Source organism: Empidonax traillii, unplaced genomic scaffold (genome assembly GCF_003031625.1).
Source record: "Empidonax traillii isolate 1590-97213 ecotype Southwest subspecies unplaced genomic scaffold, ASM303162v1 scaffold60:size2069287, whole genome shotgun sequence".
NCBI lineage: Eukaryota > Metazoa > Chordata > Aves > Passeriformes > Tyrannidae > Empidonax > Empidonax traillii.
This window is the reverse complement of record NW_020955253.1, coordinates 474665-500363: the sequence shown is the minus strand read 5'-3', so window position 1 is coordinate 500363 and position 25699 is coordinate 474665. Positions and strand designations below refer to the sequence as shown.

The following is a 25699-nucleotide window of genomic DNA, read 5'->3' as shown; positions in this document are numbered from 1 at the left end:
CATCGGCTTTAGCAGACAAACATCAACAACTTGGAGTTATCACATCTCATTAATCCTCTCTTCAAGCGGCTTCTTCTCTTAACTGAATGTAGCCCATTTTTCATACAGCTGTTCCTAAGTTCTGGGGAACACCTGGATAAAAACATCTAGCTTCACAGAAGTGTAACTGGCACATTTTGTAGGCTCCAGAATAGTAATAATTGTTGAAGTAATTTCTCTATCCTAGGTTTCCTGCAAGGGAGTGTCAGGTATCCATTTTCAGGAGGGAAAAAATTAATTAAATAACTGAGTAGTACAGCAATAGGAATAGTTCAGCCTGGGTACCTCTGGGGAGGGACCCTAAATAAAGGAATCCCTGGACTTGTATACCCTTACAGTCTATATACCCATTCCAATAGTTAGATTTGGGTCTGGGGTCTTCCCATTGCTCACTGGCTCCTGCAGAGTCTCTGAGTGACCACTTTCCCCCAGCCAGCCCCGATCCCCAGCCAGCTGACGCTGGTCCTGCTGTCCCTTGTTAGGCAAAGGGTTGGTGCCCATTCCAAGCTCCTTGCCTGGTGCTCCAGTCCTTTCCCAGGCAGCCAGACTTGCACTGGCAGCTTGCATACCGAGTATCTGCACTAGGTGTATTTCTCAACACAGTGTCCCCAAGAGCATTTCATGTTGACAGGCTCTCCCATCTACCTTTTTTGGAAGGTCTTTCAGATAACGGCAGCATCCGGTACACCCTGAAGGCATTGTTTCCTTTCTTTATACTTTTGTCCTTCACTTCTTCTATGTCAGGCAGGGAGTTCATAGCACAACGGAAGTTTGCCTTCCATGTCTTTGGATCGGGTTTATCTACTCCTGATTGGTATTTTCCTAAGCAAGAAAAGAAAGTTAGGAACACATGACATGAGATTAAAAATCCAAGGCAAATTAATAACAGTGTAGGTTGGCTTCAAGGTATCAGTCTTTGGTTCCCATGAGAAGCATTCAAACAACAGCTGAGGTTGCAGGAGAGTGCTGTGATCTCATTTCCATGCACATTTCTAGAACACATGATGAACAGTTTGTGCTCAAGAAAGACCCAGGGTGCTGCAGATCAGATGTGACTCCACAACAACATGGAAAAGCTTGCACAGCATTTACCTTTATTATGTCTGGCTCAAATCCACAGAAAGGCATAAAAAGCCTAAGGGCCTACGTCTACAAAGTGCTGACTGTGCTCTACTCCTGACAGTTTTGAACCCAATGTTGTTAACATTTAAATCAATTAAGTTTTACTTTATTCATCAATGCAAATGAGTTACGGCACTTCAATAAAGCTGGAGAGTATTGCAGGCCTTGAAAAAAGCACTTAACCTCCCACAAATCTGGAAACTTAAGTTCACTCTGTGTTAGAAAAGCAAAGACAAGGAAGAAGGAAAATGTAACTTTAAAAGGGAAAACAATGTGAAAATCTGTCCTGCAGAAAATGAGTTCGATACCTGTGTGAATTGCCCAGTTTCTAAATAAGGGAGCATCTTTTTCAACATCCCACCCATGTCTTGCTGCATGCATCCAGGGAATCTGAAAAATCTTCATCTCCTGGAAGGGAAAACAAACAGGAAATGCCAACACTGACAGACTTGAGGGATCTTCTGATGACTTTAAGTCATTCATTTATAAGCACAGTTTCAGCATCTGCAAGTGTTTTGCTCCCTTCTAACCCAGTGTTGCTCTCACTGAAGTCAACAGGAAAATATCCACTGGCGTCACCAAAGGCAGAAAACAGCTCAAGTGTATGAAATACTCAGAAGCCACTTCATGGAAGATGAGCCTGGCAGCTTTCCAAGCTGACACATGTTAAAAACATGCAGTACTACACATTTCTAAACATTCAAACAAAGGCTAGTTTGGCAGCACAGACACTTTTATGATTAGTAAAATTACATCTGAAACTAAACAACTATAGGAACAGAGCAAATTCAAGGGATTTAGAATTCAGTCAGTAAATACTAGCACGGTGAAGAACGGAGATCTTATAAATTTATACGCCAAGCAAACAAACATATGAATATATCAACTGTAGACATCTTTCCAGTGGGGATAAAACCCACCACTCATGTGAAAAGGTAGCCTTAAAGATAATTGAACACATTTCAGTTCAGAAACTTTAGGCCACAGAGAAATGCATTTAAAGCAATCCAAAGGAAGGCTTTTTCTAAATTTTTTTAAACACGTATGTAGTTAAATAAGGGCATGCCTTACATGGTGGCAGTATAAACTGATTCCCAAAGGATCATGGAAGACAGTAGACTGGTGACTATTAAAGATGATAGTTTTGGGAGGTAGCTCCAGCTCTGGGAGCCCAAGGGCTTTCAGAGCTTGAGCAGCATGGATTCCTACACTCCTTCCACAAGCACTTAGCACACAGGATACTGGGCCAAATGGATGCTGGGTCAGACGTGCTTTTATGTCATACAATGTGGTAATGAATTATTTTGAACTGACTACAGGGCTGCTCCAGAACTCTTCACACTCTTTTCTGCAAAGCCATACAAAAGGAGTTTTTTACACAATACTAATTTTTTCTCCCCTGTTGGGAGAAATACATCTCATCTGGCTCCATATGCAGACATCTTGCGCTATAAACTCCCTCTGCAGGTTTAGATTCAATTCTCAGTCTGCGAAGAGAAAAGTACTTCCAGGGCAAAATGCTCCCTCCTCCTGAAGTGGCCACCTGAGCTATGCCAACTGAACTGCACCCTAAAAAAGCCTATTTCTCTACACTGACTACAAATAACTCCAGACAGGCAGCACTCCTTTAAATGACTGCATTGTAGATGTCTGTGGTCGTGTGAGATGAATCCTTTGTCCTTTCCCCTTCCCCCAACAACCACTTTTCTTCCTTGTCTATCTTGTTAATATTTCACTAATGTCAAGGTTAGGTTTATTTCCCTTCCTTCACATGCGATCTTTTCTTTTTTTTTGACCCTGCATTTTGTCCTTCAACCCTAGTCTTTAATCCATTCTCTCATGTACATTCACTGTTGGAATTGCATTCTTGCCTTCTCGCATGGCTTTATCTTTAATTTGGTGAAAGCACTGATTTAACACGTTCCCCATTCTCCTCAAATCCTCACACCCTCATTCTTCCTCTTAATCTGGTCCTATCACTTCTCTCCTTTTGTCTCCTTACTCTTCCCCCTATATATAATTAAATAATCCTACAGAGATGTTCACCTCTTTCCCCAAGTAGAAGTCTAAAGAAAGGCTCAAACCCACTGTTTTGTGGTCCAGAGCACTACTGTATTCAGCAGAGCTAGAATAAGCTTTTCTGCCTTTACTCTCCCACAGACCATAATAAGCATAGGGAAAAAAATCATACTTCCATAGAAAACAATTTCTATCAACAAGAACTTTGAGAATTGAACAGATTAAAAAGTCTCACACTTGAGAGGTTTGAACAACGCTACACAATGCTAGGGAGGTTGTACCATGGATTTCATATTCCATAGGATAATTCAAAACCCAGCAGACTGAACAAGACTCCAGACACAGCATCCTGTCATCGTCAGCTGTACTCACTGCTTCAAAGGAAGGTGCTAGGACACTCAGTAGCAGTTTAAGTGGTCATTACAGTGCTTCTGTTCATTACAGAAAGTTCTTCCCAATCCCAGATGTCTTTAAGTACAGGTATTACAGCAAACTAAATACAAATAACAAAACAGAATCCACATGTATTATAATTTTATAATACAGATATATATAAATACAGAAACTACAGATTTTCTCATCCCCTATCAAGTATCTAACTTTCTCTGAAATCCCACAAGGCTGCTGGGTGCATCAATAGCACGTGGTTGTGTGTTCTGCTCTAGTTTACCTGGATGCTTTCTATTTAAATACTAATTCTTTATTTCACACATTATCAAACATTACCTATATTCTTTTTCAGTTGATGCTTTCTAGTAATGACCTTAACAGAGAAGGGCTCCTCACTGCTTTCTCTTAGACTCGAAAACCATGTGCTGACTGGTACAGCACTGGACATTTGTGTAACAGTCTCACATTTCTGTTAAAAAATTAGCCTCACCTGAAGTCAAAAACACAACACACAAAACTTTTGCAGCCTAACAGTAATTGCTACCAAGCTCCAGTGGGGACATCAAAAGGGAAAAGTTGTGGCATTCCTAGAAACAGGCATGAAGGAGAAAATAGCATTGCAATCTGCCCCAAGCAGGTGAATGAGCACGAGACCACAAAATAGCTACAAGCCATAGGACAAATCTTAAATAGCAGTATCCCTCTTGAGGGTAGCGCTCCAAGCATCCATCAAAACAGCAGGTTGCCTCTTGACTTCTGTTACATCTACTCGGAATGTTTCCACTCTGATTTCCTTTTCCAGATCCTTGAGGGACACTGACCTCTTATTATCCCCCTTCTCACACCACCTCTGCCCTCTACTGAACTACGTAATTTCCTTCACACCTCCCAGTTTTGTCTCTCTGGGAAGGTAAAGAAATTCCCCTCCTCTCTCATGCCATTCAGCAGGATAACATTTTCACCAGGATAGCACACAAATATTTATTTTTTAAACCTTATAAAAAAGGGGATTGTTCTGGAGGTATAATGTCATCAACGGACAGTGGGGGACAGAATTAGGTAAGTTAGCTGTACCTGATTTGTCCTTTTTAACAGAGAGAGGTTTAATTCTTCTCTCAGTTTGGAAAAATTCCCCAAGAGCCAATCACAAACCCAGAACAGTAGTAATTCCTTTCATATTTATATTTTATTTCCTTAAAAGCTATGCACACACAAGTTTCATTATCTTTGATAATCTGACCTGCTTTCTTTTCTAAACGCTTAACTGTTCTTTGCCAAACTCTAATTAAAATATACAAATTGCAAAATCCTAGAGCTTCCAAAGTCAATTCTGTGGGTAAAGAATAGGTTGTGATACACATGACACTGTATCATTGATTCCATGCATGGCTTTGTTTATGGTCAGGATTTAAAGTGAAAATAGATATATTTGTGGTTTAATGATCCATTATTGGAATGAATGTTCAAACATTTTTAAACAGAAATGCTCAGAAGGGCAATTAGCTTGTTGAGCACAATAAAGGCAATCCAGTCTGATGCCAAATCAGAGGGTAGAAGTGGGGAATCAGAGTTTAATAATCCTCAAGGCAGGCCACTTATCCTGGTATCCTTTTTCTTATAGGAGCCAGGGCTTTCTTTCAAAATAAAAAAAATTCAAAATAATTTGTTTGTGAGACAAGCCTCAGTCAATACAGAATATGCTAAGGACAAAATCTTCTCCCGACTCTTGCATGCAAACAGTTCATGCCAGAAGCACAGGGCAGAAACTGCTGTAACAACACAATCAGAGGGCTGCAAACATTAAACAACATGACATGCCTTGCAAACTGCCTTTATGGACTGGTGTTCTGAACTTGGAAGAGTGAAGCCCTTACCACAGTGACAGCATTTTTAAACTGCAAAGGAAGCAAGTACCATTCCTCAGATGTACCAGAAAAGGTTACGTGAACATAACCTATAGATGACAACGCTGTATTTAAGAGTAATATGCTCAGATCTGAAATACTGTGCCCTACTAACTGCAGAGAAATTATTTCAGGATTGGGCAGGAATACCCAGCAAAGAACAGCAGATATGGACTGTCAGCAGGGAACTTGACACGGAAGTAGACATATTCAAGGAGAGGGACCCCAACATGGGACTCAAATTACAAACACAACAGTAAAAACTGGTCTCCTCCTCTTCAGCTGTGACCCCATTATGCAAGAACAAGGACCTACTCAAATTCACGGGGCAGCGAACTAGGGAATGTATAAAACAATATTTATTTACTCAGCCACAGCATGTGAGAGTCACTGATGCAGGAAGTTCCTGAGAAACAAGATTCATAGCTGAAATTTAAAGGGCTCCTGATAATTTTGAAGTAGTGAACATTTCTAGCTTTGAAAGCTGAAATAAAAAGTGGTAATTTCAATTGCCATTCTTCAGCTCTAAAAATGAGCACCACAATTACTACTGCTATAGGGAGGACACCAGACTATCTGGGTTAGTGCCTTAACCAGAGTGGCAGTTCCTATGTTTCTGCACCCAATTTTGTGCATTTCTACCCATTCTGATAATAAAGTAGCCTCTATAGCCAAAACAGCTTCATGCTTTTCAGTGTGGTAATTACCCTCCTGCATAATACAGAATGCATGCAACATTTCCAGGGTTTATCACTATTCAAAGTCTCAAATGCACTTCTTGGTTTTACTGAACCAATTAAAATAAATTCAAACTGGGCACTGACATTTTGTAGCTCATACTTGTGCTCTTAAAGTGTCTAGAGTGCTTAGTAAGAGCTAAGGTTTGGGTCTGGCACGGTAAAAATTACTCCATTTTCTCCTAGGTTAAGAAGTATCAAAGAAGTCTCACAAGTTTGAAACAGGAGATCATTGCTTCAACCCAGAGTCTAACTCAGAATATGGTTTTCCACCTCAGGAGAGCATTGTGTTCACATCCTTCTGATGCTACTTTGTGAACAATGTGATCCCAGTTTAAAAAAAATAAAACCACCTATCAGAGTCTCCAGAAACACTCACTCCAACAACAAAGAGACGGAAAATGCTTTCAAAGGAGCCACAAATCCACCAGACCAAAGCAAGATGCCTCAGATCTGGCAGGCGAGGCCGGAGGAACAGGTTCAGCAGGAAGCATTCAGCTTTGCCCTTCCTCCCCACGTCACCCCTTTGAAAACCAGGAATGAGCTGATTTACCTATTCAGACCTCAGCCACTGCTATAAGTTCCTCTTCAGTGCATGCATGCACCCCCCATTACCTTATTTAGCCATTTCAGCCCCGGTATTCTGTTAGAGTTGATTTGCTCTTCCAGCCAGGGCCGCATCCGCATCCTTTCGACAGGCATTGTCACCCACCTGGGAAGGAGCTGCAGGAAGAAAAGGGACAAGATTACTTGTTTTCCAGGCAGAACTGCCAGGCAGTTCCCCCACCTCTGCACAGTACAGACATACTAAAGCTTTGCTGGCATTGAACAATTGTAAATATAATTGTGTTTCTAGATCTGTGTGCAAGCTTCCCCTAAGAGCAACTGAGATGGTAAAGTCTTCTTTATGGTAAAAGACACTCTTCTGGTGCACCTCGATTAGGAAAACCTTCACCTGAAGAAGACACATGATACTGGCAAAAGTTTGTCTGCTGACACAGGTGGGATACCAGAGGTCACAAAGAAAAACAGTTATGCTCCTGGGGATACCTCTTTTTGGCACACGTACTGGTATTTGCACAAGACCTTTTTTTGCAAAGAAAAAATATTAAAGAAGAAAATTCACATGCTGGAGGCATCACTGTACTGGCTAAAATGATGCATCTACTAAGAAAAGTACTTTCAAATGTCTGTTTTTGTCCCATAAACTTGACTAAAACTATGAAAAATACATTTTACAACACAGCAATTTATCAGACCATTTGGTTGTAGCTGAGTAGTTTGGTCCCCTCCTTCCAGCTCTCTTGGATCCATCCAGTCACTAATTTATTTAGCTATTATTTTACATTTCAGTGCTGCTCAGCTATGAAGTGAGTGCTTCACAGCCCCCTCAGCTGTACCACACCACCTTACATTATGCAGTTAATACTCCAACTGACTTCATTTTCTCATTCTCTCTCTCTCCCTCTCTCTCTCTTTCTCACGTGACCTTGATGCCACTTCCCTGTTCAGGGCTGTAAATTATTGACATAAGAGTCCAAAGTCTTGACCCTGAGGCAGAAAATTTTAAAATCATTAACCTATCTCAGGCACCACTCTGAAAGCGCCAACTGGCACTAGATGCACATTAAGGCACTGCATTAAATGCCTGCTAGGCAGCCTGCAATCCATCATTTCCACATTCAGGTACTTGCATTTAGGCTGCTGCTTCTCCTTGCCCCCTCTGCACCGGGCTCAGCTCCTTCCTCTCTCCACTGTTCTTCACATCTGTGTTCTCTGCATCATTCTTAACTTCTCTGCTCCACTATTCTTGTCACCTTTGATCTTAAAATAAAAATAAAAAAGAGAAAAAAATTGAAACCACACAGCAATGGCACAAATGTAAATGGGTTTGTTCTCACTTCCTATGGGAGTACAGGCATCAGACAAACTAACAATTAGGCAGTACCAAGCCCACACCCAGCACAAGAGGAAGAAAAACGTTCAAAGTTTCCTCTCATTGCTCTGAGGACATGTATTTCCTGAAACTAATAAGGAATTAAAACCTGAGTGCAACAATAAGGCTCTTTGATGTGTTCAGAGAATTTACCAGCAGCCATGCTCACACTAATCTCTTAGCAAACATATTGGCATTTTGTTTACTACAGTGGGCAGTGGTCACTTGTGCTTCAGCTGCAGCCTGTTGCAGTTAACTATGAATTTCTAAAATAGCTCAGAAAATGGTTGCAACTGCTCAGCTCCCTTTCAGGTGCACATCAGACACACAAAATCAGCAAACCCCAGAACCCAACAGCGGCTGAGCCCTTGTGCAAATCCCCTCTCTGTGCAAGAGGAAAGCTGTTTTCTGGGCGAGGGTGACACGGCTACAGCTTTCTCAGCCCCCAGGTCAGTGGCAAACAACCCGCTGTGTCACTGCAGCCCCCTCCCCTTGGCACCAGTAATCCTCACCCAGGTTGCAGAATGTGTATAGGAGATTTGTACCACCTTCCCCTACTACAGTTTGAGTCAAAGCTGAAAAATGCAAATGGAAATGTACTAAAAACATGAGCAAATTTTTATTTGTCTGACAACGAAGAAACAAGTATCTGCAACAGATGCATTTCTTTGTAAGGCATGTTAAAGTATGCATGCACTTTGAGACAATTCCTGGAAACACTGTGCATCAGATTCAACACTCAATATATGAGTGTTCCCATTTAGCAGTCGGACTTGACTTGTCTTCTGGGTAATGAGCCCTTAAGACAAATTTCAAGCCCATCTAAATAAACAAATTAGACAGAAGGCAGAAAAGTCATCTTGAAAGCAGTAGCAACGAATCCCACTTGGGACAGGCAACATGGGAGAAACAGAAGCTGCCTTTGTGCAAAAGCAATACATTTCAGGAAATGAGAAAGCTGCCAACAATCGCTACTACAAGGAAGCCAGTTTTGCCCAAAATGGCATGGCTGAGCCAGTCTGTCTCTTCCCTCCCACGTCCCTGGGGGCTTCCCCAGCTGCTCCCCTGCAGATGCGGCGGTGTGGTGCTCATCTCCTTTTCAGCACCCTGGGACTCCTCTGGGACTACCACCTGCAACTGTCAGCACACACCTTCACATCCGTCACCCACACTAAGGCAAATTAATCCAAGGTAATCAGAAGAGAAGTTTGGCTTATGAAAAGGGAGGAGTGGCTCCTGAGACCTATTTATCTGAAAGTAAATTCAAACCCAGCTAAAAATAACCCCACAATGATGTTCAGTTGGGGGGGAACCGTGGGCGTCTTCTGGGGCTATGTCTTTCACAGACTGGCAAGCACATTATGCTTCTGCTCACCAAAACACCCTTCTTAGTCCTCCTCTAAGAGCCTATGATGCAGAAAATAAAGCTGGATGTCTTCAGAAGACACCCCCAGACCTGTCTGCCTCAGGACAGTACTGACCACAACGGTGCTAAAATTTAGTGGGGTTTTTTGCAGCTGCCATCAATGGCATCCTTTTGATGAAAACATCAAGTCAACTCTACCAAGCCTGTGGGAAATGAAGGTGCCATTTCCCCTCTCCAGAGCTGACAAATGCATGATTTATTTGTACAGAAAGAAACATCAACTTCTGCAGTGCCTTAAAAGTAGTTTCTGCCTTACAATAAGCAGGGTTAATAGGTGCACTTGGAAGTCTTATTCCAATGGCTCCAGATGGGAGAACCTGAAGTCCATCCCTCAGTGAGTGCAGAACCAATCACCTGACATTAAGAATCATTCAAGTTTGAAAAGACCTTTGAAATTCTCCAAAACAGACAGCAAAGACATGTAAAATTTCAGGGGCCATTACCTAACACTAAGCCAGCTTCACCATCCACCAGAATATATTAATTATGAAAGAAATCTACAAAGCCAGAAACCAAGGTAAGCTGTAAAAAACAGCAGGCATGCCAAGCTCCTTGCTCCAGCCTCTCTCCAGTGTTTACCTAGCTGAAAAAAAAAAAAAAGCAGAAACAATCCACCCTTTTAAGGAGAACGAAACATCAACATTTACAATTTGGATCAGGCTGTAAAACCACAAGCACCTATGCACCTATCTCCCATTCCTGGTCAAGCAGCACTTCCCCTGCACATTCACACCTAGAAGAAGCTACATGCAGCTGTCTGTACTTTTTGTACCACAGGGCAAGTTGACTTCTAACAGTATGTTCAGAGCTGCCAAGGCATCCAGTTCCCATTAGCTTCACCACCACCATGATGTCCTGAGCTGTGGGTACCCATCCACTGGCCTAAACAAACCTCTTCAGGAGCCTGGTTATCTGTGCCTGCCTGAACCTTCACACTCAGGTTAACTGGGAGAAAAATGGTTTAATGCCTGCCATGGGTTACTTGACACCATCTTCCTCCACCTTGGAGAGACCATGGATGGAGGTGGCCAGGGAGGGGAGCAGAGTCAGGTGGGACTGCAGAGGGAAGGAGTGGCACCAGCTCACCAGTGGCAAAGCAGCACCTGACACTCCATTCAGTCCCTCAATGCTACTCTTTGCATAGGCAGCTTTCTGAACAAGACCAGGAACTTAGCAGGCTTACAAGCAACACCTCTTTCTGTAGGGTCTTTCATCTGTTTGAGCCTGGACTGTGGCTCTCATCCTGCTCAAAGACACGCATGACAGCAGAACCAACAGAAGAAGGCACTCCAGTGTGGGAATGGGAAGGAGCAGCTGGGGTGGCCAGGGAGGAACCCCTTAATCCAAAACCACTAATAAAGCTCCTGTGCTTTTAGACCATAGCTTCAAACTTGGATAGTACTGAACCCCAGCATTTCTTTGGGGAAAACACGGGAAAATGCTTAATACTCCTAGACACCGAAGGCAGACGTCAAACTTTCTGGTATTACATTGAAAATAATTCCTGTTTGTTTTTTCTTCTGGTTTATCACTGCCCCATTGTGGGGGAAGGGAAGAATAATTGCCAAGAAAACTGCTTAAGGGACCTAAGAAACTATTTTTCTGCCCTATCTGAAAAGGGGAGCTCATTTAGACATCGGAAGTCAGGTTACCTGCTGGGAAATCATTTTATGAACACTTGCCATTCTTAAGACAGCCAGTCTTCAAGAACCACTATTTTTAACCATGCCTCTTACGAATATTTTAAGACTGGTAGCTCCATGAATTTCCCTTTTCTTGCTCCTTTTTTATCACCTGCCTCATTCTTAGAGGGGGCCTCAGTCAGGGGCATTTGCCTTTTTGGTGGTGGGAGCTTAAATGTATCGATGGACATTCAGACATCAATAAAATTATTCCTAAACAAGTGCCAAGCGTGCAAGATACCAACTCCAACATGTTTGGAGGGGCAAGCCACCGGGACATTCCCATGTGACAGGCATGGCTCATGGATGTGCTGATGCCACAGTTTATGGAGGGATTATTTTGACCTTCGTCAAAGCTTTATTTACTGCACTGTTGGTGCTAGTCCTGTGGTCAGTTCAGCCTTTTTTTCCAAGTAGAAAACGCAAAAGTATGCCAGAGGCTACCCCACAACAAGCTATAAACTGTCCTAAGCCTGCAGTTGAGGCATGGAGGAAGAGCGCTGAGGAGGGCAGAAGCACAGCATCTACTGGAGCTGGTGCCAGTGTAGCCCAGTTAGGAATAGAGGGCCTGGGAGGAGGCCAGTCGATTGCACTGCTACTGCACACTTGAAAATGAGCTTTCTCCCAGGAAATCACATCAGCAGCCTGGGGTGAAGCATGCAAGCTGGCTTCTTAAGATAGACACAGCTGAAAGAAGAGTCCTAATGATGTAAGGATGGGAAGTGCATTTTTTGGAGTAGTTACACAAAGGGCATTGAGTAGGTAGCTGTCACCACAGAATTCTTAAAGGTACACACTGAAATTCAACTATATACACATTCTTTTCATGATGTATTTTTCTAAGATTTTTTATGCAAGACTCTTCAGAAGGAAACTCACAGCGCTCAATTATTTTTAAGATATAGCAGGAAAATATTAATTATTTTCAAGAGCTATTCATCTCTAAGGAGACAGTAGAAAATACGTAAGCGATGGCTGCGATCTGTATACACATATAAATATTTTCACTCCATAATGTTTAATAAAGAGCTTGTAGTCCTCCCTATTCTCTGCTAAAACATTCTAGCAATTCTGACTTGTTTTTTCCATGATGAAGATAACAATCCTGCCAAACAGAAAGTGTAACCTTTGAGAATGAAGAGCTCTTCACTAGAATTGCAGCAGCTCTAGACAGAAAGTGAAAGCAACGGCATGGCAGGCATTACATCTGAGCAGTACAAGATGTTCTCTTCCCTTCAGTTTCATTCTGATAGCATCTGGAAAACTGAAAATGCACAAAGGTTATCCCAAAACCCCAAGCTACGCTATGCCTGTGGATATTTATTAAAAAGTATATTTCTGTGGAACAACAAAAAAAAAAGTCTGAAAAGCAGTTCTTCTTTCCACATCACAAAATACCCAGTTAAAAGGTTTGTCAGTATATGGAAATTTTATTAATGGTTCTGAGAAGGTCAGGTGGGATAAGAATCTTGGAGGTGCATTTGTGAAGTACGTCACAGCCTTTCCCCAAAGCTGTGAAAAAACATCTGTTCCCTAGAGGACACGTGCAGAACACTGCATAGTATCTATTTCTCTTTTCTCTGCAAATACCAAACTGGCAATATATTTTTTTAAAGTTATCTTGTACTTGTGCTTTGCTGATAATCTTTTAAACTATTCCCTTTGTTTGCTAACATTGCAGCAGTTCAGAAAAGCATCAATCATCCTCTGTGACCAAAGAGATATGCTGAAATGAGAGCATACGCTAATTTTAGGATTCGGAGAACTGGGTTCTGTATTTGTGCCTGTGCCAAGACTGTTCTAGGACACAAGGAAACACGATCTTTTTTTAAAAAACAGTACTTGGAGCAAAATTCTGCCCTTTGATCACAGACTGGACTCTGCCTTCATATGGGATTTTGCATATAGGGCCACTTTTCTCAGCTATTCTATTGAAAATGCCCCTTTCAAAGGTTTAACTGTATGTACTCCAAGCAAAGCCCTGCTTGGAAGTCAAACTCGTCAGAGGGATAGAGCCTTCTCCCACATAAGAAAACCTGCTAGCCTCACCTGCTCAGAAATACCTCAGAAATGTGAGATTGACACTGAAACAAGGACAACACAAGTCCATTTTACTCAGTGGCTTCAACTTCAGACACTTGAAATCCCCCTGCCTGCAGCCTGCAGGGAGACAAGACCTCTGCCTGGTGCATTTTCCATCTGCCAGGAGGCAGAGGAGAATCTTACCACTGATACTGCAGAAGCAGAGTTAACATGCCTTCTTTCTGAAAATCCCAAATTACGCAAATATCCATATCTTTTCTTGGAACCAACAGCAAAATACATAATTAGAGAGTAGTTAATGAGGGAAAGTGGGCATTGTTCTCAGAGGGGCAAAGATTACAGGTTCAAAATAAAATCCTGAAGCTCTTGGTTTAGAAAACAGATAAGAGGCAGGAAAACACATAGAAACCTCTAAGAAACTTTCTGGATTCATGGACAGTTAGAATGCAAAACCTGCCCTCTCTGGTCTTTTAATTGCATATAATGTTGCCTCTTTTACTCCCCACCGTTACTCTGTCAGTGATGCCCTGTTGAAGGGGCAGGGATGGGGGAAACATCACTGTCAGATTTGCTTCTCACTAAGCACCTCTTGCCTTGTGTTCCCTTAAAGTACATGCCATAGCCGACTGTTCCACAGAACCAGCTCCTGTGTTGGCTGTAACGCTTGATCCACACTGCAGCAATGGCAGTATTTTTCCTGCTCTACCCAAGAAAGATGCACAAAGGTAGAAGGAGAAAAGCCCTTGCATCCTTAAGGGACAGAGGGCAAAAAACAACTAACCTGACTTGCCCTAAAGAAAAAAACAAAACAAATCCCAAACAAAACAATGGCAGAAAATACCTCAAATGTGTACTGAAGTCAGCATTACAGACTGCATGATAAACATGCCCAGGAAAACATACAATGGGAACTCAAACTGTATATAGAGTGTGTTTCATCAGCCTTATAGCATTTCTGTTCCACCCAAAGGGTGTTAACATGCCCTGGCTGGGATTCAGACATTACACATCAAAACAGGCTCTTTCCTTTGGTTTCCTTGCAAAGCTTATTCTCCCTCAGCAGCAAAGACACCGAGTTGTTATTTTGCAGTGATCTCAAGCATCATTAAAGGTAGCCCTCAGATTTGCAGACTAGAAGCGCAATGAAGAAAAAACATCTTATTTTAATACAGTGGACCCAGAAGGCTGTTTTTTTGCTTCTGGACTTAGCCATAATGAAACAACGCTTCAACCTCTCAATACCAACAATGAAATTTCCCTTGCAGTGGCTTGTATGTTGAACATTATGATAACACTTGAACAACACGATGTCTGTGGCTGAGCCCATTCACTTCTCTGGCGTGGCAGCAACTTACCTCAGCTGGGAACTTGGCCCAGGGCCTCTAACAGATTGCTAAAGATCATCTCTGCAGTATCCTTGCCATGATGATCATCTGCACACAGTGTCTGCAAGTCTGGTGACAATACAAAGTGACTGCTTTAGTTTAAGCTTTGAAAGAATATTTTGTTTTCTGGGAGTTTCTTCCATTAGTTTCCCAGGTGTTCCAGGGAGTGAATATGGGAGATGCCAGATTCTGGTGGCATGACATCTGGATGTCAACAGGTCTGTGCAAGTGATACTCATCAGCACGCTGACTACAGAGGACTCTTCCCCTGTAAACTCCTTCAGGAGTCTCAAAAGCAGCCATAACTGGACTACAGTAATCACTCCAATAGCTGATTTGTTTCCCTCTTAAACTTTGTGTTACACCTAATGTCTGACCACGATTTGTCCCCAGTATCTGAGATGTCTAACTATTTTTCTCCCAAAAGCTGCCTAGAGGAAAGGTGGTGACTTTTCAGTAGCAGAGCTATACTTCATTCAGACAAGTTTGGGGAGGGCTTGTTTACAACAAGAAATCTGCTGGCACGGTTTTCAGGGAGTAATTAATTTCCTTGCACTGGGGAGCAATTATCTCCCAAATAATCAATTTTATTCCTGAATTAAGAGTTCACACATGAATCCACTCCTGACTACCCACACATAATAGCGCTGCTGCTTAGCCATGCCAGTCAGAATCCATGGAAGCCAAACCCTGTGTGTTCTTTAAAGCTGCCAGGAAAACTCAGCATTTGACACCTGATTCATAAAGAATTTTCCAGCCTGGTGAAAACTACAAGGCTATTAAGGCTCAAACAATTATCAAGGATCGCTTCACTGATGCAACTTAACAGCATTGTTCTGCTGGACCACTGCACTCTTACGAGATCCATGACTAGGTTTACAGGAGGCATTCCTAAAACTTTTAACAAGCACATTTCCTACATGGGTCCTTCTGAAAGCAATGGAAAATCATGCATGCATGTACCTGCAAGACTGGGCAGTCTTCATCTCCGAGTCCTGCCTAAGTACAGGGTGAATGCTTTATAAGGTAAGCACGTTATAGGGTACTATACATTAGAAAAACAGCCATCATAAACCAAAAGGGCTTAATCTCAGTGTTCCCACGCTGACGGCTTGTGAGGCTCAGGCAGGAGAGCAAAAGGACAATGACATTTTAGAGGCACTCAGAGAGGCAGAAAAAATTATTCCAGATTGCAAACGCTGAGAGAAATGTGTTCAAGGAAGAGTTTTCACATTCACCAGCCATGACCTGCACCTGATGTAATCCACCTTGCTCTGATTGGGCTTGTTTCTCACAGCTACCTTTGTTTGTATAACATACTGTTCTGCAACACACAGCAAAACCTATTTGCACACTACGCTAAAGTGCGATTTAATATTTGCTTAAAGCTTTCATTTTATTGTCTGGGCAAGGGCAGTTTCTACCACTGAAGTTAATAGCTAACCCACACCTACACCTTTGCTACCCAAACTTCTAATCGCAAGCACAGCACCCAGATCTGAGAGCAAAACACATAAACTACCTCTGCCTACCCTCACAGAGAGCAGCAAACCCAGTCCTTTCAGGAAAGCAATTTCTCCTTTACTTCCAACAGAAAGTATTAAAGAAAAGTATACAGTATTTTGGATTTGTAGAAAACACTCTCACGCTTACTAAGACACTTTCTTTTCAGACAGATCAGAGCAGGCACAGACTTGGGGGCTGGGATTCTCTGAATCATCCACATGGCAAGCTGGAAACATGTCTGTCACATGAATGTATTTGTGGTTACAAAAATAGCACCATGAAAGAAGCAGATGTGTTGAGCACAAAAAATAAATTGAATTAGTTATTACAGAGATACTGCTTGACACTGGAGAATTCAAGAGAGAAATGTCTTCCTCTTGTATGCACATTTGAAAGGCTTGCACTTAAAGAGTGGCAAGTATTAAGTGCTTGTACTTGTGCTTATTGAAATGGTATGATCTAATTCTCCTTTTTCTAAAAATGCTACTCTTCTGCCACAGAACATACAGGATAAGAATAGGTAATAGGATTGGTTACAAAATGTGGTTTTAATTTAAAGTTTCTGTGTTGACCACAGACCAACACCAATTAGACAGCCTCCATTTGTGATCTGCAGCAGCTATTTCTATCTTGGAAGTTTCCTAAAATACTACTGAGCTACAGTGAGACAACTCAGCTCGTCTTCATTTCTCATCTAAGCTGGATAAATATTATTAAATTAAACAAAGCTAGTCTTCTTCAGCTTCCCTCATCAATCTCAAATCTCCAGAATGGTTCTGGCATCCAAAGCATTTAGTTTTAATATGCTTGAATGCAATGTGTTCAAATGTGTGAGAATTAGACCTCTGGAACTTAACTCTCTTTTATTTCACCCCAGTGTATCTTCAGCAGAGCAGAGATTGTCCAAGCTTCTCATCAACACCCAAACTTTTTATAGATATGGCCCAGTAACACATCTCTACATATGAGAAGTACATTCATTTAAGATTACATGGCCACCCAACTTGGCCACCTTTTGACTGATTAAATGGGTAGTTCTCAAGGTTGAAAAGGGCCTTCTAGCTGTTGACTGATTTGAGAAAACAGAGTGAAACCATTTGCAGTCATTTCATGTCATCAGTAAAGCTGATACCAGGGTAAGATCTTCTGGTTACCGTTGATCTGCCCCAGATCTAAGTGGATGACCCCAAGGGTGGGGTGCAAAAAAAAAAAAGGCCACCATATATTTTATACCTGATCCTATAACAACTCAAAGCTCAACATGAATAAAATTCAGGAGTCCCTACCAGCTGAATGACTGACTCCCTTTCATCACACTGGATGTCATCACCTCCACTGTACTTTCTGTACGTGTTTGCCACAGCACTTCAAAACGTACTTCCGTGCCTGCAGAAGATGCCACTTCCCATACCGCAGGGCTGCTGACCAGATCTCTGGCTGCAAAAAGTGGTACGTGGAAAAAAACAGGAGTGCAGCTCCTATTATCTATTGTGTAGTTTGCTGCCACGCAGCAGTCAAATTTACCAAAAGATGAAATAAATAGTAAAACTGAACTAATTTTTCAAGTTCAGCTCTCGTGCTTCTTTGCTCTGTGTTTTTTCTTTCATTTTTGCCAACTGGGATATGAAAACCAATGGAGTCAGTTTCACTTTTGTTTATATTTGGTTTCAATTTTATCCTCAAGTTTTGCTTTTATCTTTTTTTGTGGCACTGTTGGGATTTCAGATGCTGCAGACAAGCTTCAGTAATTAAAAAACATTAGTCTCCTATCCTGCCTCTTTTCCTGTTTTGGAATTATTTGCGTTTAGATAAACTTTTTAAGATGCTATCACAATTTTGGAAAGTGTTTAGGGGTGGCATTGTTTAGTTTTGATTTCACAAATTTATGTGCCTAGTCCAATAAATTCAGTACTTCAGGATTTTCCACTTGATTCATATCTCAGTTGCATATCCATTTACATAATTCAACAAAACACCTTAAAAGAGCAGCCAGTGCACCAAATGCACAAAAGCCCACATCATGCACCAAATGCATTTTTTATACATATATATATATATATATATGCCCATGAAATGCACATAAAGCCCTAAATTTACTTCTACCTTAATTTATTAAACAACTAAGGCATTATCTGTAAGAAGCTTGCCTGGAATGCTGTCAAGCTATGCTCAATATCAAAAGTAATATTACAGTGCAGGAGGAACATTACAGTACAGGCTTTGTCTTCTGTGCACTCATCAGGCCCTTCAAGTCACATACACCCCTCCATTCATGACAAAAAGCAGAACTTAACCACACTTCGGACTTTTTAAAACCAAACACATAAGCAACTCTTCCTCCTTTTGTGCTGTATCAACGTTAAGTATCTGAGTCTCTAAAGAGTAAAATAATTTTACACCAGAAGGGAAATGGTTAGACAACATCCACTGTCACGTGCAGTTCAAAACAAAGCATAAATTTAAATACTTTTGCTTCTGCCACACCTTAACTCCATTCCTAACACCAGAGACATGCTGGGAGCTACAAATCAAGCTAACCTGTAAAGGTTAGCTGAAAAACTATCAAACCGCAACCTGCTCTACTCTTTAATAGGCAGGAATATGGAAATTATTACTTCCAAGCTTATCTTGAAAGCCAGCAACCTATATAGCAACAACTGAATGTTAAAATACTTAAGAGTTAAAATTTAGTTTTGCCCCTGGGGTGAAAAAACAAGCAGGCAGATTTGCTCCTGGATGCCTGTGTCCAAGCTGCAACAAAATAAAATGTTTGCCTTGTACTAAAGACTACTGTACATTTACTGCAATCTGCCCCCAAGCAAACAAAAGGGTCAGAAGATTTCCAATATACACAAAGCTGGGCTTGCAGTATATTACACGTTAAGAAAGTAAATATTACTGCACTGCTTCCTATTTCTTTCTTTTCTCCCTAGGTCATTTAAAAGAAACAGTAATTTTTCATCAGCTTCCAAGAAATTGAAAACATATCTAGCACTAACTAGAAGAGCAAGCTTTAAAACCTTTTTACAGTTTATCAATAAAAAATGTGTGCTGTACAGTATATTATTTATGCTATACACAAAACATCTTCATTTTATATTTTTATATATATGTCAATATGTATATCTGCATATATATATATCTTTATATACATATAGGCCAACATTAAGCTCTAGACTGTTAATATGGTTTCCCTTCCACTAACTGCCAATTGTTAATTTCAGTTTTTCTTAGTGGCTATGGTAATTTATTTTAATCTTAACACAAGAGTTCAAACACAGTCGATACATGGAAGAACCTTCATACAGTTCCAACAACACTTCTGGGGGGAAAAAACAAACAAACAAACAACCTAAGGGGAAATTATTTAATTGCACAGAATGATTTTTTCCATAATGTTATTCATACATAAGTAATAGGCAACTTAACAAATCCTCTCATTCACTGTACCTAGAATCTCTTCAGCTTGCGTATTTGTGTTTTGCTTTTACACTTGAGATCTCAAAGGACAAACTAGAAAATCTTTTGCACTAATCAGTTTGTAGCAGCATAAGCTACAATAAAACTTCTGTAAACACTGCCTTATGGTTTATGCCTGCAATATCACAATCATTACAAGCCTTTGAAGAACCGAGTTTCAAAAGAGCAATCTTTACAAACGAGTCAAAGAGATAAGTAACAGCAACACGTGATTAGTTTCATGGCTTTACCAACAAATGGACCATGACTTTCAATACAAGATGCACAGAATACAAGTTGAGGTTCTAATATGCAAATATCAGAAGAATTTTGCAGGGTTACCACTCCAATGCAACTGTAAAAGCACACAGGATGTACTTAACTTTACTGTAACTGCTGTCAGGTTACCAAGTGCAGGGGTAACAAGCACAGATAAAACAGCATCACCATAGATGTTTCATTTTTTTTTCCTGGAAATTTCATAAGATCTTATACCACAAGATTCACATAGCAAACGGCAATAGGTTGTCCTGTTTCTCTGTGTTATCTTCAAATGGATCATAGTTTATGCTTCTTAGTGGAAGTTTCTATTAGCAGTTTTCAGCAATAATTCTTGATCATCATGTGCAGTAATTCTCTGTGGGCAATCACTGCCCAAAATTTGATACTGAACTGTTCTGACTTCTAAGTTGCACAGCAAGTTTCTCTCCCACAGACTGCCTAATCACTCCTGAACGAAAGTAAACTCCTAACATACACAAAGTGGCCATGAGCACCACAATTTATGTACTGTATCTGTTGTTCTGAAGCTACGTCCCAACATTTTATTTGGGTCTCATTTATCTTAACAATTCACTATCTTCATGACACTAATGATTTTAAAGAATATCCCCTACAACCCCTTCAGTCACATCTTTTCCAAGCTACTTACTCTTTCACAAAAGCACCTTCATACCCTTGATCCTCTTTGACACTCCTCTCTGAAGCTCAGCAACTTCCACTACTAAATCCTGAATCAGGAGAGGGGAGCACCGTGGACTTGTAATGGCACGATGGTGTTTTCTACTTCTATTTTTACTCCTTCCTAGTAATTCTTAACCTGCCCTCTCCTTTCTTAGCCACATCTTGGCACAGAGCTAATTTTTTAAACCAGATTCCTGAGTAAAAAATCAGTTCACACTTCACCCTTGTGAACAGAAAGTTAAGACTGCATTCCCTTCCATGCGCATTACACTTACATTGGCCTGTATTGAACTTCATTTTCAAACTTACATCTGGACTTCCAATGTAAGATTCTTCTGCAGGCTTTGTTGTTCAGCCTTTGGGATTGTCACGCTCTGAAGGAATTAATACAACCAGCAAACTTGTTAAATCACTACCACCTATTCCCCCTTCCAACCCTTAAATGGCAGACTTGGGGGGAGGGGGTACAACTGGCAACCTCCTTTCACTGAGCAAAATGACCACGACTGTACAACTCAGAGCAAACTGATCCTATCCTGAAACTGCCCTTGCTTTAATAAGGACTATATCAACCAGACAACAGCTCAGCAATTCCTTTAGAGAACGCTAGAAGAGTCGTGATGCACAACTCCTTGGCAACAGAAGTCCAGCCTAGTCGCCTAGTCTTCCTCAATGTATCACATTTACTCCCATGTTCACTAGTCCCATTCACTAATCCCTGGCAAACAAACAAGCAAACAAAAATGCCCATCCTTGAGTTGTCAGTTTCCCCAGAAACCTTGAAAAACTGTCAGCTCATCTGTCACCTTCTATTCCTGGAGCACTAAGGCAGGCCTACGCAACGAGTTACACACAACAGGCAATGTACTAGCAACTTCCTATTTTAAGTTTCTCCAAAAGTCTTTACAAGTATCACCTCCTGCCTTCTACTTCATCCTTCTCACCGGTTTATCTGATACCCTCTCTTACAGACAATTCGCTTCAGGAAAAATTCTCCAACACGCTCATTCCTTAAAAAAAAAAAAAGCCTCCTGCAAGGGAATTGCCTTAAAGCTCTTCCTCAGTGAAGCAAGGCCCAAAGAATTTGTTTCACTCTTCTGCTATGACTTTATCTTCCTTGGCCACTCCTTCCACACACAGATCACTTATCAGCAGGCTTCCTGGTTTTGATGCACTTCAAGGAGCATTTTCTAATTGTTTTCATGTCTTCAGCAGTTTGTTCCATGATTCTTTTTGGCCTACCTTATTGTGTTTAATACAGATTTTATGCTCTTTTCCACCTTTCCCATCTGAAGACAAAACATCAACGTTTGAAAGACATCTTTTTACTTTTACTGAGCTCCTTTACTTTGCTTGTCAGCATGATCAGCTTTTTTGGTATTTCTGACCATAATGGTACGCAACTCCTCTGAGCCTTTACTATTAGTGTCTTCAAAGAATTACATGCCACCTGCAACTATTTTACACTTTTGGCTGCCTCTCACCATTTGCTTAATTTCTTTCTTCACTTTATGAAGATTTACTTTGGAAAATTAAACACTCTCACAACTCTTGGCTTTATTGCTCCTGAAGCAACACTGAGTTTAAGAACATTAGGATCACTGTCACTCCAGAGCTGGCTGGGATTTTAAATGCAAAATTCTGAACTTAATTCTTGCTGGCCAGTACCTTGTCCAGAGTTGCTAGCCACAGACTATCTGTACAGGGTACACCTAGCAAGTATGCTTTTTTTGCACCTGAGCAAATTTCATGTTGGAAAATGACATAATCTATGTGGGGGCAACGGAGACCTCCCATTAACAACTGTACTTCCTATTTTTTGTAGCTTCTCTATGCTCCCTTAATATATGATGGTTGTTGCCAACATCTTGGTTGGGAAGACAGTCATGCAGCCCTAATCTCTATCTTTTTATACAGACCTAGATCATCAACTCATGAAACCCTGTGTTATTTCCCCAAACAGTTATTTCCTCTTAAACAAAAATATCTCACTTCATGCATATGCATATGTCTGTCTACAAAATCTGAACATTCATGATGTTCCTGATACTCCAAGTGTTGTACCATGTATACATTTTAACACCACGGGGATGACGTTCCTCTTCAAAAGAGGATGTGTCATGGCAAACTTTACATTCTTCACCCATCAGCTTTTCCCTAATGTTTGTTTTTTAAACACAAATTAATATACACAGAGTACATATAAGTAAATGTTTTAATTTAAGGCATACAGAGCCTGGCTGCAAATTTATTTACATAAAGCCCATTCTTCTAATGTAAAATCTTTCTGTTGCAAAAACACTTCCATTTCTTCTTATATCTTAGCTCCCTTTTTTTTTTTCCCATCATTTTCTCAACTCTGAGTTAAGACTCTGTCTGTAACTCCACTTGGTCCCACATACCAAAGGCCTTCATGCAATGGAGAATGGGGCCTTTAAGCCCCACTCCCAACAGCCTGCATGTTATTTCTCATACCTCTTGGTATGAGAAACTTTCCATGTAACGCAGCCTGTGATGAACAGCTCTTCTCTAAAGACTGACTTCACATCTTCTGAAACCTGACCCTTCTGTAGTCAGCAAGTAACCAGGCGGCAGTGCAAAGGTTATGTGCCAAATTCAATGGCTGATCAGCCCAAATACGTCTGATGACCTGCTGGGACCCCAAGCCTCAGAGAGGTAACACGGGGTTCACACCAGACTCACACCTTGCCATGCCTGTAGCTTGCTGAAGAACTGCAGTATGGCACACGACCATGACAAAATGATACTGTGCCAAAGGAGTCCACACTCATATCTTCCACCACTCTTTAACAGCAAACAGAAACTGCAGCACACGGGGCAGGTGAAGTAACTCCCTAGTGGGATGTTACCAACAGGAGCCAGAGAAGGACACTGATGTCTCTGTAGGGGCTGGTGGCATGGAAAGACTGTGATTCAGATTGAAACTATCAGCCTCACAGACTCTGCTACTTTTATGTCACTGATTCTGTATTAAGATGAATTTAAATGGTGCTGCTCCACTCAACTCTTTTTATGGTATGAACACAAGCATTCTGCAAAAGTTACTGTATGTAAACCCACTAAGACTTAAATAAAATAACTACAAACTTAAACATGCTGTATTTCATCTCCAGAAACTGAGGTTGTAGTTTACAACTACTCATACCTTCAAGAGACTGCTGCCTGCAAGGCTTTAGCATGGTAAGCTGGACTATAAATTATAACCGTACACTAACTGGAAGGGAAGTTCTGAATTCAGAATTCTGCATTCTGAAATTTCTTTATCTGAGCTCTGTGTCTAAATAAGACAAAGTCACCGAATTTGCTGCTTAGGTGCTCACGCTAATCAAACCGGGAATTAAAGACCTAAGTATCTCTCGGAACCTGGGCCGCGGGATCCAACTCTTCGAGTACTTGCAACTTTGACCCCAGACACAGCAAGACGCTTGGCATTTGGCCTTGGGCGCTGCGCACAAGCAAAACGCCGGTTCACAGATTCCCTCTGGGGGCAGCCGTCCCGGCCTTGGCCGTGCGCTGGCCGACGCGGGGCAGGACGGGGGCAGCCCTAAGAACGCGCTGCCCGTGCCCGCAGCGGAGCCTGTTCCTGCAGGGAACGGAGCGGCCGCGCCACTTCCTCCTTCCGCCGCGGCCCGACCGCCCCCAGCCCCGCTCATCTCCTCCCGCCGCACTGCCGCCGCCATCCCCCGCAGGCTGAGATGCTGGGATGCCAGGATACCCCGGCCCCGAGGGCAGAAACCCCTGGGGCGCAGGGTAACCCCCTGCCCGTGGGGGCGGCCCAACCCCGCCCCGCCGCTTGTGTAACGGGCCCTCCGCGGGGCGGGGCGCGGGGGCCGCGAGGCCGCGCCCCCTGCCCGCCCCCCCGGCACTGGCGGGGGCAGCGCCCCCCCCTCGCAGCGCAGCGACCCCCGCCCCAGCCCCTCTGCCGACCCGCAGCCCCTCTCTCCCCACAGGAGCCGCCAGCTGCCTCCCGCCCCGCAACAAGTGCAGGGACCCCCGGCCCGGCCCGGCCAGCGCCGCGCCCCGGACCTCCCGATCCAACGCCCCCGCCTTTGTCTCTGCGCCCCAGCTCCCTCCCCACCCGGGAAGCGGCGGGTGCCCCCCGCCCGCTCCGTCCCCGCCGCGGCCGCGTCTCCCTTTCCCCCCTAGCCCCTTCCCAAACGCAGAGGCGGAATCACGATCGGCCCCGGTCGCTGCAGCCCGACCTTTTGTTTTTAAAACCGATGCGCATCTGCCAGGGAGCCCCCGCCGCCTACACACGGAAGCGGGGGCAATGCGGAAAAATAAAAATTAAACGAGGAAGGAAAAAAAAAAAAAACCAAAAAGAAATAGGAAAATCAGAAAACAATTCCAAATTACCTTGACGGCCCGTTTTCGCGGCCCTTATACAATTCCTCAAGGTTACCGCCGTTGCCAGGGGACGCGAAATGGAAATGAAAACAGGCGCTGAATAATCGCGGGAGCAAAACTAAAAGTTCAGTGCCTCCGCCCGGGCGGAGAGAGGGCCAGATCGAAAGCAAAACAAGGAGAGGAAGCGGCGAGGCCGCCGGCGCTTGGAAATCCCCCCGCCTCTCCGCCGGGCCGGGCCGGCCGCGCAGGCGGCGGGGGCAGGGCTGCGGCGGCGGGCGCGGAAGCGCTGCGCCCGTCACGGCCGCGCCGGGCACGGCACGGAGCGGCACACAGCGCCGCGGGGCTCCGAGCGCCTCGGGGCTCCGCCGCCACCCCCCGAGCGGCCGGGACCGGGGGGCACTCCTCCGAGACGCACAAGCTTAACCCCCCCCCCCCCCCCCCCCAGCTCAAAGAAGGCTTTCCCGGAGACCGGGAAGGAACCCTTGCCGCGCAGCTCCGCCAGCACCGGCTGAATCGCTGCCTGCCTTCCTGCCCTCTCTGCTGCGGTGGGAGCGGTGGTCTCGGGCTGGTGCACACGCGTGGTGGGGCCGTCTTTGCCCTTGGTCAGTTCCACAACGAGGACAGTTTCAGCTCAGGTCTTTTCAACCTAGCGAGTCTCCAGCAGCTGGGTTCCTTCAAGACAGAGCTCTTGGATTCCAACAGATTTTGTAAACTGCTGTT

General features: G+C 42.9%; 1 protein-coding gene across 3 annotated transcripts in view; it reads right to left on the bottom strand.

The window, feature by feature from the left end:
• The window catches only part of IRF2 (interferon regulatory factor 2), a 41902-nt gene extending 16667 nt beyond the window's left edge, over window positions 1-25235 (bottom strand). The window contains exons 1-5 of one of the 3 annotated variants that reach the window (XM_027879875.1): window positions 24989-25235; window positions 7902-8035; window positions 6827-6934; window positions 1470-1569; window positions 685-861 (exon numbers count right to left, since the gene is read on the bottom strand). In XM_027879875.1, the coding sequence (XP_027735676.1) occupies window positions 685-861; window positions 1470-1569; window positions 6827-6934; window positions 7902-7907 (391 nt within the window). In that variant the 5' untranslated portion in view covers window positions 7908-8035; window positions 24989-25235. The remainder of the gene's footprint in view (window positions 1-684; window positions 862-1469; window positions 1570-6826; window positions 6935-7901; window positions 8036-24988) is intronic. The other 2 variants (XM_027879876.1, XM_027879877.1) reach the window with 2 other exon arrangements.
• Between the last annotated feature and the right edge of the window lie 464 nt (window positions 25236-25699).